At 53.8% G+C, this 17,866-nt stretch overlaps 2 protein-coding genes across 2 annotated transcripts; both read right to left on the reverse strand.

Annotated features, from left to right (window-relative positions):
- Nucleotides 1-4,305: 4,305 nt before the first annotated feature.
- On the reverse strand, nt 4,306-8,818 carry LOC144611243 (uncharacterized). Its single transcript, XM_078430286.1, has 2 exons — nt 8,777-8,818; nt 4,306-5,383 (listed from the first exon to the last, which is right to left on the reverse strand). The coding sequence occupies exons 1-2, from the start codon at nt 8,816-8,818 to the stop codon at nt 4,352-4,354; spliced, it is 1,074 nt and encodes a 357-aa protein (XP_078286412.1). The 3' UTR covers nt 4,306-4,351.
- LOC144611269 (uncharacterized) lies at nt 8,574-16,158 on the reverse strand. Its single transcript, XM_078430316.1, is given in 3 exon segments — nt 8,574-10,454; nt 10,456-11,204; nt 15,964-16,158. Coding segments are annotated over 2 exon segments (1,827 nt in total). The 5' UTR covers nt 11,190-11,204; nt 15,964-16,158; the 3' UTR covers nt 8,574-9,361.
- Between the last annotated feature and the right edge of the window lie 1,708 nt (nt 16,159-17,866).

Here is a 17,866-nt window from a genome sequence, read left to right on the forward strand (position 1 = left end):
AGCTGGATAGAGCTCTTAAGGATAGCGGAGTCAGGGGGTATGGGGAGAAGGCAGGAACGGGGTACTGATTGAGAGTGATCAGCCATGATCACATTGAATGGCGGTGCGTACAGGCTCGAAGGGCCGAATGGCCTCCTCCTGCACCTGTTGCCTGTTGTCCATTGAAGAGGGAATGTCCATTTGGTTGAGTTCATCGTTTCCGGGACTCACGGCGCCAGAGACCCGGGTTCCATCCCGACCGCGGGCGCTGTCTGTGCGGAGTTTGTTTGTGCGTACGTTCTCTCTCCCCATGACCTGCGTGGGTTTTCTCCGGGCGCTCCGGTTTCCTCCCACGCTCCAAACACGTGCGTGCGGGTTTGTAGGTCGATCGGCTTCGGTGTGAGATTGTAAATTGTCCCCCAGTGTGTGTGTGTGTGTGTGTGGGTGGGTGTGCGTGCATGTGTGTAGGATAGTGTTAGTGAACGGGATTTGAATATACAACTTCAACACTAAATACTCTGACTGATGAAGGCCAATGTGCCATACGCCTTCTCGACCGCCCTGTCTACCTGTGACGCCACACTTTCAGGGGAACTGTGTACCTGCGCTCCTAGATCCCTCTCTGCTCTACAACACTCCCTGTCTACCTGGGAACTGTGTACCTGCGCTCCTAGATCCCTCTCTGCTCCACAACGCTCCCTGTGGCGCGGCGGTAGAGTTGCCGCCTCACGGCGCCAGAGACCCGGGTTCCATCCCGACCACGGGCGCTGTCTGTCTGTGCAGAGTTTGTTTGTACGTTCTCTCCCCGTGACCTGCGTGGGGTTTCCTCTGGGCGCTCCGGTTTCCTCCCACACTCCAAAATCATTCAGTATAAATCCCAAATTGTCCCCTAGTGCGCACGCAGGATAGTGTTGGGCCGAAGGGCCTGTTTCCGCACTGTATCTCTTGTAAACTAAACTGGATAATTAACCACACTGGTTTAGTTTGGAGATACACAGTGTGGAAACACGACCCCTTAACCACCGAGTCCGTCCGTCGTTCACGCGCGTCTAGTTTTGGAGACACAACGCGGACTCGGTGGGGAAGGGATTGTGTTTCCGCGCTGTATATTATCTTTTATATGATTTTGTCTTATCTTGTATATACTTTAATGTTCGCGGGGCTGGGGTCAGCCCGATGTGGACCTTTCACCGTCCGGCGCGGCCTGGAACGTGGCAACGACAACAGCCTGACCACGGGAGAAGACGGCAGGGGAAGAGAGAAGACATTGTGGCCTTCCATCACAGTGAGGAGATGACTGGAGGAGACTCACTGTGATGGATGTTTCTTGTTTTTGTGTGATGGTTTGGGGTGTGTCATTTGCCTATTTTATTGCTTTTATTGTTGGACTGTGGGGGACGAAACTTCGTCCACAAAACTTGTTTTTTGGATGACAAATAAAGATGCACTGTAAGGAGTTTGTACGTTCTCCCCGTGACCTGCGTGGGTTTTCTCCGAGATCTTCGTTTCCTCCCACACTCCAAAGACGTACAGGTATGTAGGTTAATTGGCTGGGTAAATGTAAAAATTGTCCCTAGTGGGTGTAGGATAGTGTTAATGTACGGGGATCACTGGGCGGCACGGACTTGGTGGGCCGAAAAGGCCTGTTTCCGGCTGTATATATATGATGATATGATATGATATGATATCCTGAATCCTGATATTATATTATATCTGATTTTTATACTCTAAATAATATTTTTTATTATATTGTATATATTATTATATTGTATATTATATTATATAACATTATAAGGTTATATTATATAACATTATATTGCCTCATGTTGATATTATATTATGTTATATTCTATTAGATTACATTATATATTATAATGTATATACTTTTATGATCATATTATATCAGATTATTATACTCTAAATAATATTTTTAAATTATATTGTATATTATATATTATATTGTATATATTATTATATTGTATATTATATTACATTATATTGTCTCATGTTGATATTGATATGTGGTAGGAGTTGGCTGCGCCTAACGGCTGCGGCTCTCTGGCAGTCTGTTGCCTTTTTTTTTTTGTTTGTGTCGGTGGTTGGGATGGTTTTTGTTTCTGTTTTTGGCTGTGTATGTGGGGTGGGGGAAAACCTTTCTTTTATTAGGTCTCTTCCCCGGGCGCGGGCTCGGCCGCGGGGCCTTCCATCGCCCGGCGCGGCTCGGCTGCGGGACTTAACATCGCCGGCGCGGCTCGGCCGCGGGACGTTTCAGTGCCCGGTGCGGCTCGGCCGCTGGACCTTAACATCGCCCGGTGCGGCCGCGGAACGTTTCGGTGCCCGGGCGGGCTCGGCCGCGGGGCCTTCCATCCCCTTGCGGGGGCTGTGCGTGTCGTTTGCCTCGGTAGGGGTCGAGCTGTCTGTCCCGTGGGTGCGGGGGGAAAGAGAGGGGAAGTTTTGTTGCCTCCATCACAGTGAGGGGGGTGTTTGGAGTCACTGTGATGGATGTTTGTGTGGGGTCGGGTGTCCTGTGTTCTTTTCTTTTTGCTGTGTTTTGTGTGACTGCTGAAATTTCGTTCGGTGTAAAAAGCCGAGTGACAATAAAGTGTTGTTATGTTATGTTATGTTGTTATATTCTATTAGATTACTTTATATATTATATTGTCTTGTATATACTTTTATGATCTTATATTATATCAGATTATTATACTCTAAAATAATATTTTTTAATTATATTGTATATTATATTATTATATTGTATATTATATAATATAACATTATAGACAATAGACACTAGGTGCAGGAGTAGGCCATTTGGCCCTTCGAGCCTATAAGCACCGCCATTCAATGTGATCATGGCTGATCATTCTCAATCAGTACCCCGTTCCTGCCTTTCCCCATACCCCCTGACTCCGCTATCCCTTAAGAGCTCTATCTAGCTCTCTCTTGAATGCATTCAGAGAATTGGCCTCCACTGCCTTCTGAGGCAGAGATCCCACAGATTCACAACTCTCCGACTGAAAAAGTTTTTCCTCACCTCTGTTCTAAATGGCCTACCCCTTATTCTTAAACTGTGGCCCCTTGTTCTGGACTCCCCAACATTGGGAACATGTTTCCTGCCTCTAACGTATCCAACCCCTTAATAATCTTATACGTTTCGATAAGATCCCCTCTCATCTTTATAAATTCCAGTGTATACAAAGCCTAGTCGCTCCAGTCTTTCAACATACGACAGTCCCGCCATTCCGGGAATTAACCTAGTAAACCTACGCTGCACGCCCTCAATAGCAAGAATATCCTTCCTCAAATTTGGAGACCAAAACTGCACACAGTACTCCAGGTGCAGTCTCACTAGGGCCCGGTACTACTGCAATAATATATTATATTATTATATAGTATATTATATAATATAACATCACATTGTCTCATCTTTATATTATATTATATTAGATTACATTATATATTATATTATTATATAACATTATATTGTCTCATGTTGCTATTGTGTTATATTATATAGATTACATTATATATTATATTGTCTTATCTTGTATATACTTTTATGATCATATTATATCAGATTATTATACTCTAAATAATATTTTTTAATTGTATTGTATATTATGTTATTATATGATATATTATATTATTATATTATATAACATATATTGTCTCATGTTGATATTATGTTATATTCTATTAGATTACATTATGTTATATTATATTCCCTTATATCATATTATTATGTTGTACATTATTGTATTATGTTACATTTTGTTGTCTTGTATTGCATATTTTATTATTATATATTATTATAGTATTAGTACGGGGGATCGCTGTCGGGACGGGACTCGGTGGGGAAGGGATTTATGTTTCCGCGCTGTGTCTCTAAAGTAAAAAAAAACAGAGAGGGCGAGAGTTTGGGGCCTGTTCCAAGATGGCCAACTTTTCCTCCTGTTTCCGCGCTCTATCTCCAAACTAAACTAGTGCGTGAACGGGCGATCGCTGGTCGGCGCGGACTCGGTGGGGAAGGAGAGAGGCGAGGGTTTGGGGCCTGTTTCAAGATGGCCGACTTTTGCCTCCTGTTCCGCACTGTGTGTCTCCAAACTAAACTATGCGCGTGAATGAACGGGCGATCGCTGGTCGGCGCGGACGTACGAACTCGGTGGGGAAGGGGTTGTGTTTCCGCGCTGTGTGTCTCTCCCCCCCCTCCGTCGGTCTCTCCCTCACTCCCTCCGTACACGGTCCTCGATGGGCCGAAGGGCCTTGACCCGGTGGGAAAGGAGACGGCAGCCTTGAAGGTTTGCAGCACATTTATTAGACAGGGAGTAGAGAGCGACTCTCAGCGACCGCAGGCTTGAAGCTCGGACCACGTTCACGGGGAACGCGAACCTGTGGGGTGGAAGGGAAGGCGGGAGAGAGGGAGGGGAAGAGAGAGGTGGGGGAAGGGGAGGGAGTTAGGAAGGAGGGAAGGGGGAGAGAGGTGGGGGAAGGGAAAGGGGGGAGAGGTGGGGGAAGGGTGAGAGTGAAGGGGAGAGAGAGGTGGGGGAAGGGGGAGGGAGAGGGATGGGAGAGAGAGAGAGGTGGAGTGAGGGTAGGGAGAGGGGATAGGGAAAATGAGAGGGAGAGAGAGAAGGGAGGAGAAAAAGAGAGGGAGAGGGACAGAGAGGGAAGGGAGAGAGGGGCAAAGGGGAGGGAGAGGGGGTGGAGAATGGAGAGACAGAGGGTGAAAGGAGGAGAGAGAGTGAAGGAGGGAGAGAGAGACAGAGGGTGAAAGGAGGAGGGAGGGTGGAGAGAGACAGAGAGGGGAAGAGAGGGAGGGAGAGAGAGAGGGTGAAAGGAGGTGGGGAGAGGGGGAAGGCAGGGGGAGGGAGAGAGAGGGATGGAGGGAAGAGGGATAGAAAGTGAGAGGGGTAGGGAGAGAGAGAGGAAGGGAAAGAGGGGGGAGGGAGAGTGGTAGAGTGAGGGGGGAAGAGGGGCGGAGAGAGGGAGAGAGGGGAGTGGGAAGAGGAGGGGGAGTGGGAGAGAGACAGAGGGAATGAGAGGGAAAGAGTGGAGAGAGAGAGACGGAGGGGAGGTGAGAGGGAGAGGTAAGGAGGAGGAGAGGGAGAGAAATGGGAGGAGGGAGCAACAAGAAAGAGTGGGATGGAGGGGGAGAGAAAGGAGGGAATGAGGAGGGATAGCAGGAAGAGAGACAGAGAGGGGAGTGAGGAGAGGGGAATGATAGGGAGAGAGGAGATGGGAGGGAGGGAGAGGCAGGCAAACTAAGAGGGGGAAATGGAGACGGAGAGAGGGAGTGGTGGGAGAGAGAGAGGGAGAAGTGTATGAAAGGAATCGGGGGGTCGTCGAGCTTGGAAAGGCGCGGAGAAGATTGACGAGGATGTTGCCAGGACTCGAGGGGCCTGAGCTACAGGGAGAGGGAGGTTGGGGCAGGCTGGGACTCTCTACTCCCTGGAGCGCAGGAGGATGAGGGGCGATCTTATAGAGGTGTACAAGATCACAGGGGAATAGATGGGGTAGACGCAGAGTCTCTTGCCCAGAGTAGGGGAATCGAGGACCAGAGGACATGGGTTCAAGGTGAAGGGGGAAAGATTGAATAGGAACCTGAGGGGCAACGTTTCCACACAGAGGGTGGTGGGTGTATGGAACGAGCTGCCGAGAGGAGGTAGTTGAGGCAGGGACTATCACAACACTTGAACAGGTACATGGATAGGACGGGTTTTGGAGGGATATGGGCCAAACAGGTGGGACTAGTGTAGATGGAGCATGTTGGTCGGTGTGGGCAGGTGGGACTAGTGTAGATGGGGCATGTTGGTCGGTGTGGTCTAGTGTAGATGGGGCATGTTGGTCGTTGTTGGCAGGTGCGACTAGTGTAGATGGGGCATGTTGGTCAGTGTGGGCAGGTGGGACTAGTGTAGATGGGGCATTGTTGGTCGGTGTGGCAGGTGGGACTAGTGTAGATGGGGCATGTTGGTCGGTGTGGTCTAGTGTAGATGGGGCATGTTGGTCGTTGTTGGCAGGTGCGACTAGTGTAGATGGGGCATGTTGGTCAGTGTGGGCAGGTGGGACTAGTGTAGATGGGGCATGTTGGTCGGTGTGGGCAGGTGGGACTAGTGTAGATGGGGCATGTTGGTCGGTGTGGGCAGGTGGGACTAGTGTAGATGGGGCATGTTGGTCGGTGTGGGCAGGTGGGACTAGTGTAGATGGGGCATGTTGGGCGGTGTGGGACTCGTGTAGATGGGGCATGTTGGTCGGTGTGGGCAGGTGGGACTAGTGTAGATGGGGCATGATGGCTGGTGTGGGGCAGGTGGGACTAGTGTAGATGGGGCATGTTGGCCGGTGTGGGCAGGTGGGACTAGTGTAGATGGGGCATGTTGGTCGGTGTGGGCAGGTGGGACTAGTGTAGATGGGGCATGTTGGTCGGTGTGGGCAGGTGGGACTAGTGTAGATGGGGCATGTTGGTCGGTGTGGGCAGGTGGGACTAGTGTAGATGGGGCATGTTGGTCGGTGTGGGCAGGTGGGACTAGTGTAGATGGGGCATGTTGGTCGGTGTTGTGGGCAGGTGGGACTAGTGTAGATGGGGCATGTTGGTCGGTGTGGGCGGGTGGGACTAGTGTAGATGGGCATGTTGGTCGGTAGTGGGCAGGTGGGACTAGTGTAGATGGGGCATGTTGGTCGGTGTGGGCAGGTGGGACTAGTGTAGATGGGGCATGTTGGTCGGTGTGGGCAGGTGGGACTAGTGTAGATGGGGCATGTTGGTCGGTGTGGGCAGGGGAAGGGAGGGTAAGAAGCAGGGAGGGTTTGTTACCTAGAATTGGAGAGTTTGAACGTTGACCCTGTTGGGTTGCGAGCTACCCAAGCGGAATAGGAGGTGGACCTCCTAGTTTGACGTGGGCCTTTTCCCGGTAACGGAGGAATCCGTGGAACAGAATCGGGACCTGTATCTGAGGAAGGATGTGCTGGATCTGGAAAGACTCCAGAGGAGGTTTACAAGAACCATCCCAGGCACTAGTGGGTCAACATACGATGAGCGTTTGTCGGCACTGGGCCTGTACTCGCTGGGGTTTACAATAGACAATAGGTGCAGGAGGAGGCCATTCGGCCCTTCGAGCCTGTACGCACCGCCATTCAATGTGATCGCGGCTGATCATTCTCAATCAGTACCCTGTTTCTGCCTTCTCCCCATACCCTCTGACTCCGCTATCCTTAAGAGCTCTATCCAGCTCTCTCTTGAATGTATTCAGAGAATTGGCCTCCACTGCCTTCTGAGGCAGAGAATCCCACAGATTCACAACTCTCTGACTGAAAAAGTTTCTCCTCGTCTCCGTTCTAAATGGCCGACCCCTTATTCTTAAACTGCGGCCCCTGGTTCTGGACTCCCCCAACATTGGGAACATGTTTCCTGCCTCTAACATGTCCAACCCCTTAATAATCTTATACGTTTCGATAAGATCCCCTCTCATCCTTCTAAATTCCAGTGTATACAAGCCTAGTCGCTCCAGTCTTTCAACGTACGACAGTCCCGCCATCCCGGGAATTAACCTGGTGGACCTACGCCCTCAATAGCAAGAATATCCTTCCTCAAATTTGGAGACCAAAACGGCACACAGTACTCCAGGTGCGGTCTCACTAGGGCCCTGTACAACTGCAGAAGGACCTCTTTGCTCCTATACTCAAACTAGGAGACCAAAACTGCACACAGTACTCAAGGTGCGGTCTCACCAGGGCCCTGTACAAGATTGTTGGGGGACCTCTTTGAAACTTAGGGAACAGTGAAAGGCCTGGACAGAGTGGATGTGGAGAGAAAGTTTCCACTTGTGGGAGAGTCTAGGACCAGAGGGCACAGCTTCAGAATTAAGGGACGTTCCTTTAGCAAGGAGATCAGGAATTTCTTTAGTCAGAGGGTGGTGAATCTGTGGAGGATATTTTTAAGGCAGGGTTCTTGAATAGAACGGGCGTCAAGGGATATGGGGAGAAGGCAGGAGATGGGTTTAGGTTGCCCACGATTGAATCGCGTAGTAGACTCGATGGGTCCTTCTGCAGTTGTACACGGCCCTGGTGAGACCTCACCTGGAGTACTGTGAGCAGTTTTGGTCTCCAAACTCGAGGAAGGACATCCTTGCTATTGAGGGAGGTTCACCAGGTCAATCCCCGGGATGGCGGGACTGTGGTATGTTGAAAGACCGGAGAGATCGGGCTTGTACACGCTGGGACTCAGAAGGATGAGAGAGATCTTATCGAAACGTATAAGATTATTAAGGAGTTGGACACGTTAGAGGTAGGAAACATGTTCCCAATGTTGGGGGAGTCCAGAACCAGGGGCCACAGTTTAAGAATAAGGGGTCGTCCATTTAGAACGGAGACGAGGAAAAACTTTTTCAGTCAGAGTTGGAATTCTCTGCCTCAGAAGGCAGTGGAGGCCAATTCTCTGAATGCATTCAAGAGAGAGCTAGATAGAGCTCTTAAGGATAGTCAGGGGGTACGGGGAGAGGGCAGGAACAGGGCACTGATTGTGGACGGTCAGCCGCGATCACGGTGAATGGCGGTGCGTACAGGCTCGAAGGGCCGAACGGCCTCCTCCTGCACCTTTTGTCCGTTGCCTCATTTTACTCCGATCACGGTCGGCGTTTCCGGGGAGTTGGGAGGAGGAGTAAAGTAATTCTGGGGTCAGAGTGGGGAGGGGGGGTAAAGTAATTCTGGGCTCAGAGTGGGGTGGGGGCGTGGGTGGGGGGAGAGGGGGCAGGCCTGGGAGGACAGAGGCCAAATGGTGATGGCGTCCCTAGTCTGGCTCAGCTCCAACCTCCAGATTGCCGGTGGACTTGCAGCTGGAGACGAGGTGCATGCCGACGCACCTGCCCCCTCTATCCACCCATCACTCGCCAGGCTCGCACCCACCCCTTGGTGGAGGGGAGGACGTGATGCACCTCCACCAAATACCACCCCATGGTGCATGGGAGGAGGTATTGCATCTCTACCAACTACCACCACCTAGTGGAGGGGAGGACATACTGCATCTCAACCAACTACCACCTCCTGGTGGGTAGGAGGAGGTACTGCATCTCCACCAACTACCACCTGGTGGAGGGGAGGATGTACTGCACGTCCGCCAACTACCACCACCTGGTGGATGGGAGGAGGTACTGCATCTCCATTAACTACCACCCAGCCACCTCCCAGTGGATCTCCACTATCTACCACCCCCCCCGTGGATGGGAGGTACTGCATCTCAACCAACCACCCCCCTGATGGATGGGAGGAGGTACTGCACCTCCGCCAACTACCATCCCATGGTGGAGGGGAGGAGGTACTGCACCTCCGCCAACTACCACCTCCTAGTGGATGGGAGGAGGTACTGCATCTCCACCAATTATCACCCTACCACCTCCTAGTGGATGGGAGGAGGTACTGTCCTCCCTGGCGATAGACCCCCCACCCCCGGGAGGAGTCCATGAGGGGGGTTAGAAGGTGTGGACCAAGTGGAGGGTGGGCAGGGCTGGCACGGTGTGGACAATGTGCAGGGCGTGGAGGGCGGGGGGTCGGGGGGGTCGGGGGGAGCGTGGGCTGGGGGGGGAGAGGGGGGAGGGGGTCCCTGGTCGCCGGCGTGCGTGCGCAGGTGCCGCTGGAGGTAAGAGGCGACGGCAAAGGCCTTTCCGCAGCGCTGGCAGGCGTGGGGGCGCAGCGGGGAGTGCGTGCGGCGGTGGAGGAGGAGGTTGGACGAGTGGGTGAAGGCCCGGTCGCACTGCTCGCACCGGAAGGGCCGCTCGCCCGTGTGGGTGCGCTGGTGCTGCCTCAGGTTGGCCGACTGGGCGAAGGCCTTGCCGCACAGCGGGCACGGGTAGGGCCGCTCGCCCGTGTGCACGTGGCGGTGGCGCGAGAGGCTGGACGAGTTCTTGAAGGCCTTTCCGCACTCCCCGCACGCGTAGGGCCGCTCGCCCGAGTGCTGGCGCAGGTGGTACTGGTAGTGCGAGGACCACTTGAAGGTGAGCGGGCACAGGCCGCACTTGAAGGCCCGCACGCCCGTGTGCACGCTCTGGTGGACGGCCAGCAGCGAGGCCCGCTTGAAGGCCTTCCCGCACTCCCCGCACGCGTAGGGCCGCTCGCCCGTGTGGCCCCGCTGGTGGTAGCGCAGGCCGGACGACCCCTTGAAGGCCTTCCCGCACTCCCCGCACTTATACGGCCGCTCGCTCGCCTCGGCCTGGCCCCCCCCGGGCACCCTCCCCCCCTCGACCTCCGGCGGCTCAGGCCGCTGCCCGGCGTGGGCCCGGTGCGAGCGCTGGTGCCTGGCGAGGGCCGCCCTGGCCTTGAACGCCCGCTGGCACAGGCCGCAGCGGTGCTCCGTCTCCACCTCCGTCTCGCCGGCGTGCACCACCACCTCCTCGGCGGGGGAGAGTGCCAGGGCCAGCGCCGGCTCAGCCTCCTGGGCCGGGAGGGGGAGGGGCGGGGGGGGGCGACCGCGGGAGGGCTGTCGCGGCGGCGGGGGGAGGCGCACACGCTCCCGAGCGCAGGTGGAGACGGAGAGAGGCTGCGTCGAGGAAGTTCAGGCGGCAGGAGGTGCAGCCGATGGGGGTGGGGGGCGCGGGCGGCAGCGGGGAGTGTGTGCGGCGGTGGAGGAGGAGGTTGGACGAGTGGGTGAAGGCCCGGTCGCACAGCGGGCACCGGAAGGGCCGCTCGCCCGTGTGGGTGCGCTGGTGCTGCCTCAGGTTGGCCGACTGGGCGAAGGCCTTGCCGCACAGCGGGCACGGGTAGGGCCGCTCGCCCGTGTGCACGTGGCGGTGGCGCGAGAGGCTGGACGAGTTCTTAAAGGCCTTCCCGCACTCCCCGCACGCATAGGGCCGCTCGCCCGAGTGCTGGCGCAGGTGGTACTGGTAGTGCGAGGACCACTTGAAGGTGAGCGGGCACAGGCCACACTTGAAGGCCCGCACACCCGTGTGCACGCTCTGGTGGACGGCCAGCAGCGAGGCGCGCTTGAAGGCTTTCCCGCACTCCCCGCACGCGTAGGGCCGCTCGCCGGTGTGGCCGCGCTGGTGGTACAGGAGGGCCGACGACCCCTTGAAGGCCTTCCCGCACTCCCCGCACTTGTACGGCCGCTCGCCCGTGTGGCTCCGCTGGTGGTGGGTCAGGCGGGACGACCACTTGAAGCTCTTCCCGCACTCCAGGCATTCGAAGGGCTGCTCGGCGCGCGCCGGCCGGTCTCCCGCCCCGCTCTCCGCCATGGCCGCCTTCCGCCGCTGTGGCAACGGAGAAAGGTAGCGTTTAGACACAGCACGGAAACAGGAGGCAAAAGACGGCCATCTTGGAACAGGCCACAAACTCTCGCCCTCTCCCTTCCCCACCGAGTCCGTCCGTCCGTGCCGACCAGCGATCGCCCGTACTAATACTATAATAATATATAATAATAAAATATGCAATACAAGACAACAAAATGTAACATAATACAATAATGTACAACATAATAATATGATATAAGGGAATATAATATAACATAATGTAATCTAATAGAATATAACATAATATAATCAACATGAGACAATGGCTTCGGTCACGTGTGGCTGCGCCTAACGGCTGCGGCTCTCTGGCAGTCTGTTTTTGGTTTTTTTGTGTGTGTCGGTGTTGGGATGGTTTTTGTTTCTGTTTTTGGCTGTGTATGTGTGGGGGGTGTGGGGGGGGGGGGTGGGGTGGGGTGGGGGAAACCTTTCTTTTATTGGGTCTCTTTCCCGGGGCGCAGCTCGGCCGCGGGGCCTTCCATCGCCCGCGGGGCCTTCCAGCTCGGCCGCTGGACTTAACATCGCCGGCGCGGCTCGGCCGCGGGACCTAACAGTGCCCGGCGCGGCTCGGCCGCGGGGCCTTCCATCGCCCGGTATGGCCGCGGGACGGTTCAGTGCTCGGTTCGGCTCGGCCGCGGGGCCTTCCATCACCCGGTGCAGCTCGGCCGCTGGACTTAACATCGCCGGCGCGGCTCGGCTGCGGGACGTTTCAGTGCCCGGTGCGGCTCGGCCGCCGGACTTAACATCGCCGGCGCGGCTCGGCTGCGGGACGTTTCAGTGCCCGGTGCGGCTCGGCCGCTGGACTTAACATCGCCGGCGCGGCTCGGCTGCGGGACGTTTCAGTGCCCGGTGCGGCTCGGCTGCGGGACTTAACTCGGCTGCGGGACGTTTCAGTGCCCGGCGCGGCTCGGCCGCTGTACTTAACATCGCCGCCGCGGCTTGGCCGCGGGACGTTTCAGTGCCCGGTGCGGCTCGGCCGCTGGACTTAACATCGCCGTCGCGGCTCGCCCGCGGGACGTTTCAGTGCCCGGTGTGGCTCGGCCGCGGGGCCTTCCATCCCCTTGCGGGGGCTGTGCGTGTCGGTTGCCTCGGTAGGTGTCGAGCCGCCTGTCCGTGGGCGCGGGGGGGAAGAGAGTGGAAGTTTTGTTGCCTTCCATCACAGTGAGGGGGTGTTTGGAGTCACTGTGATGGATGTTGGTGTTGGGGTCGTGTGTCCTGTGTTCTTTTCTTTTTTGCTGTGTCTTGTGACTGCTGAAATTTTGTTCGGTATTTATACCGAATGACAATAAAGTTCTGTTATACTGTTATACTGTTATATAATGTTATGTAATATAATATACAATGTAATTTAGAGTATAATAATTGATATAATATAAGATCATATTATAATAATCTGGTATATAAGATCATAAAAGTATATACAAGATAAGACAATATAACATAATGTAATCTAATAGAATATAACATATCAACATGAGACAATATAATGTTATATACAAGACAATATAATATGTATGTAATCTGTTTTTTTACTTTAGAGACACAGTGTGGAAACACGACCCCTTCCCCACCGAGTCCGTCCGTCCGCGCCGACCAGCGATCCCCGCACACTAACACTATCCCACACACACACAAACACTACCAGACACGCACACACACACTGAGGGACTAGTTTAGTTTGGAGACACACAGAGCTGAAACAGAAGGCAAAAGACGGCCATCTTGGAACAGGCTCCAAACTCTCGCCCTCTCTGGTTTTGTACTTTAGAGACACAACGCGGAAACATGAACCCTTCCCCACCGAGTCCGTCCGTCCGCGCCGACCAGCGATCCCCGCACATTAACACTACCCCACCCACACACACACACACACACTGAGGGACTAGTTTAGTTTGGAGACACAGCGCGGAAACACAACCCCATCCCCACCGAGTCCATCCGTCCGCGCCGACCAGCGATTGCCCGTTCACGCGCTAGTCTAGTTTGGAGATACAGCGCAGAAATACTCCCTGTCCACCTGTGACGCCACTTTCAGGGAACTGTGTACCTGCGCTCCTAGATCCCTCTCTGCTCTACAACACTCCCTGTCTACCTGGGAACTGTGTACCTGTGCTCCTAGATACCTCTCTGCTCTACGACACTCCCTGTCTACCTGGGAACTGTGTACCTGCGCTCCTAGATCCCTCTCTGCTCTACAACACTCCCTGTCTACCTGGGAACTGTGTACCTGCGCTCCTAGATCCCTCTCTGCTCTACGACACTCCCTGTCTACCTGGGAACTGTGTACCTGCGCTCCTAGATCCTTGTCTGCTCTACAACACTCCCTGTCTACCTGGGAACTGTGTACCTGCGCTCCTAGATCCCTCTCTGCTCTACAACACTCGCTGTCTACCAGTGACTAGTGGGGTACCGCAAGGCTCGGTGCTGGGATCGCAGCTATTTACAATATACATTAATGACTTGGATGCAGGGATTAAAAGTACCATTAGCAAATATGCAGATGATACAAAGCTGGGAGGCAGTGTGAACTGTGAGGAAGATGCTATGAGGTTGCAGGGTGACTTGGACAGGTTGTGTGAGTGGGCGGATGCATGGCAGATGCAGTTTAATGCGGATAAGTGTGAGGTTATCCACTTTGTTGGCAAGAATAGGAAGGCAGAGTATTATCTGAATGGTGTCAAGTTGGGAAAAGGGGACGTACAACGTGATCTGGGTGTCCTAGTGCATCAGTCACTGAAAGGAAGCATGCAGGTACAGCAGGCAGTGAAGAAAGCCAATGGGATGTTGGCCTTCATAACAAGAGGAGTTGAGTATAGGAGCAAAGAGATCCTTCTGCAGTTGTACAGGGCCCTAGTGAGACCGCACCTGGAGTACTGTGTGCAGTTTAGGTCTCCAAATTTGAGGAAGGATATTCTTGCTATTGAGGGCGTGCAGCTTAGGTTTACTAGGTTAATCCCCGGAATGGCGGGACTGTCGTACGTTGAAAGACTGGAGCGACACCCAGATCTCGTTGTACGTCCCTTTTCCCTAACTTGACACCATTCAGATAATAATCTGCCTTCCTATTCTTGCCACCAAAGTGGATAACCTCACACTTATCCACATTAAACTGCATCTGCCATGCATCCGCCCACTCACACAACCTGTCCAAGTCACCCTGCAACCTCATAGCATCTTCCTCACAGTTCACACTACCACCCAGCTTTGTATCATCTGCATATTTGCTAATGGTACTTTTAATCCCTGCATCCAAGACTAGGCTTGTATACACTGGAATTTAGAAGGATGAGAGGGGATCTTATCGAAACATATAAGATTATTAAGGGGTTGGACACGTTAGAGGCAGGAAACATGTTCCCAATGTTGGGGGAGTCCACAACCAGGGGCCACAGTTTAAGAATAAGGGGGTCGGCCATTTAGAACGGAGATGAGGAAAAACTTTTTCAGTCAGAGAGTTGTGAATCTGTGGGATTCTCTGCCTCAGAAGGCAGTGGAGGCCAATTCTCTGAATGCATTCAAGAGAGAGCTGGATAGAGCTCTTAAGGATAGCGGAGTCAGGGGGTATGGGGAGAAGGCAGGGAACGGATTACTGATTGAGAATGATCAGCCTAGATCACATTGAATGGCGATGCGTACGGACTAGAAGGCCGAATGGCCTCCTCCTGCACCTATTGTCTATTGTCTACCTGTGACGCCACTTTCAGGGGACTGTGTACCTGCGCTCCTAGATCCCTCTCTGCTCTACGACACTCCCTGTCTACCTGGGAACTGTGTACCTGCGCTCCTAGATCCCTCTCTGCTCTACAACACTCCCTGTCTACCTGGGAACTGCGTACCTGCGCTCCTAGATCCCTCTCTGCTCTACGACACTCCCTGTCTACCTGGGAACTGTGTACCTGCGCTCCTAGATCCCTCTCTGCTCTACGACACTCCCTGTCTACCTGGGAACTGTGTACCTGCGCTCCTAGATCCCTCTCTGCTCTACGACACTCCCTGTCTACCTGGGAACTGTGTACCTGCGCTCCTAGATCCCTTTCTGCTCTACGACACTCCCTGTCTACCTGGGGAACTGTGTACCCTGCGCTCCTAGATCCTTCTCTGCTCTACAACACTCCCTGTCTACCTGGGAACTGTGTACCTGCGCTCCTAGATCCCTTTCCGCTCTACGACACTCCCTGTCTACCTGGGAACTGTGTACCTGCGCTCCTAGATCCTTCTCTGCTCTACAACACTCCCTGTCTACCTGGGAACTGTGTACCTGCGCTCCTAGATCCCTCTCTGCTCTACAACAATTGCTGTCTACCTGTGACTAGTGGAGTACCGCAAGGCTCGGTGCTGGGATCGCAGCTATTTACAATATACATTAATGACTTGGATGCAGGGATTAAAAGTATCATTAGCAAATTTGCAGATGATACAAAGCTGGGTGGCAGTGTGAACTGTGAGGAAGATGCTATGAGGTTGTAGGATGACTTGGACAGGTTGTGTGAGTGGGCGGATGCATGGCAGATGCAGTTAATGTGGATAAGTGTGAGGTTATCCACTTTGGTGGCAAGAACAGGAGGCAGATTATTATCTGAATGGTGTCAAGTTAGGAACAGGGGACGTACAACGAGATCTGGGTGTCCTAGTGCATCAGTCACTGAAAGGAAGCATGCAGGTACAGCAGGCAGTGAAGAAAGCCAATGGCATGTTGGCCTTCATAACAAGAGGAGTTACAAACCTGCACGTCTTTGGAGCGCGGGAGGAAACCGGAGCGCCCAGAGAAAGCCCACGCAGGTCACCGGGAGAGAACGTACAAACAAACTCCGCACAGACAGCGCCCGCGGTCGGGATGGAACCCGGGTCTCCGGTGCTGCATTCGCTGTGAGGCGACAACTCTACCGTGAGTGCGAATGTTCAACTTCGCAGAGGACGAGAAAGCTGTGGGGCGGATATTGAATAATGATGAGATGGAATACCCCCCTCCCTCCCTCCCTCTCTCTCTCCCTCCCTCCCCCTCCCTCTCTCCCTCCCTCTCTCCCTCCCTCCCTCTCTCTCTCCCTCCCTCCCACCCTCTCTCTCCATCTCTCCCTCCCTCCCTCTCTCTCCCCTCCCTCTCCCTCCCTCTCTCTCTCCCCCTTCATCTCTCCCTCCCTCCCTCTCTCTCTCTCTCTCTCTCTCTCTCCCCCTTCACCTCTCGCTCTCTCTCTCTCTCCCACACCTTCAACTCTCCCTTCCTCTCTCTCTCTCCCCCTTCATCTCCCCCTCCCTCCCTCGCAGGGCAGTGGAGGGCTGAGGGAGGCAAGAGGGGAGTGAGAGAGAGGGAGGGGAGGGAGGGACGGAGAGATTGAGGGGAGAGGGAGGTAAACGCTGAAGGAAATGAGGAAGTGAGGGAGAGGGGGGGATGTGAAGGGAGAGGGAGAAAGGCGAGGGAGAGGGAAGGAAGGAGCAAGGGAGGGAGTAGAGGGAGGGAGAGAGAGAGGGAAGGAAGGAGGGGCAAGGGAGGGAGAGGGAGGGAGGTGAGATGAGGTGAGAGGGGGAAGGAGAGAGGGAGTCGGATACGATGGAGGGAGGGGGAGAGGGAGGGAAGATGGAGTGAAGAGGGTTAGAGAGAGGGAAGGAAGGAGGGGAAAGGGAGGGAGAGAGGGGAGTGAGATAAGAGGGGGAGAGGGAGGGAGGATGGAGTGAAGGAAGAGGGAGGGCGATTGAAGGAGTGAAGGAAGAGGGGCTCAGGGAAACGTAGAAACCTAGAAAACAGGTGCAGGAGGAAGCCATTCGGCCCTTCGAGCCTGTACGCACCGCCATTCAATTTGATCCTGGCTGATCATTCTCAATCAGTACCCCGTTCCTGCCTTCTCCCCATACCCCCTCACTCCGCTATCCTTAAGAGCTCTATCCAGCTCCCTCTTGAATGCATTCAGAGAATTGGCCTCCACTGCCTTCTGAGGCAGAGAATCCCACAGATTCACAACTCTCTGACTGAAAAAGTTTCTCCTCGTCTCCGTTCTAAATGGCCGACCCCTTATTCTTAAACTGTGGCCCCTGGTTCTGGACTCCCCCAACATTGGGAACATGTTTCCTGCCTCTAACGTGTCCAACCCCTTAATAATCTTATACGTTTCGATAACATCCCCTCTCATCCTTCTAAATTCCAGTCTATACAAGCCTAGTCCGCTCCAGTCTTTCAACATACGACATCCCGCCATTCCGGGAATTAACCTAATAAACCTACGCTGCACGCCCTCAATAGCAAGAATATCCTTCCTCAAATTTTGAGACCAAAACTGCACACAGTACTCCAGGTGCGGTCTCACTAGGGCCCTGTACAACTGCAGAAGGACCTCTTTGCTCCTATACTCAACTCCTCTTGTTATGAAGGTCAACATGCCATTGGCTTTCTTCACTGCTGCTGTACCTGCATGCTTCCTTTCAGTGACTGATGCACTAGGACACCCAGATCTCGTTGTACGTCCTCTTTTCCTAACTTGACACCATTCAGATAATAATCTGCCTTCCTATTCTTGCCACCAAAGTGGATAACCTCACACTTATTCACATTAAACTGCATCTGCCATGGATCCGCCCACTCACACAACCTCACATCTAGGAAGGAGTGACAGAGGGAGGGAGAGAGGGATGGAGAG

The sequence above is a fragment of the Rhinoraja longicauda genome, chromosome 39 (assembly GCF_053455715.1).
Source record: "Rhinoraja longicauda isolate Sanriku21f chromosome 39, sRhiLon1.1, whole genome shotgun sequence".
Lineage (NCBI taxonomy): Eukaryota > Metazoa > Chordata > Chondrichthyes > Rajiformes > Arhynchobatidae > Rhinoraja > Rhinoraja longicauda.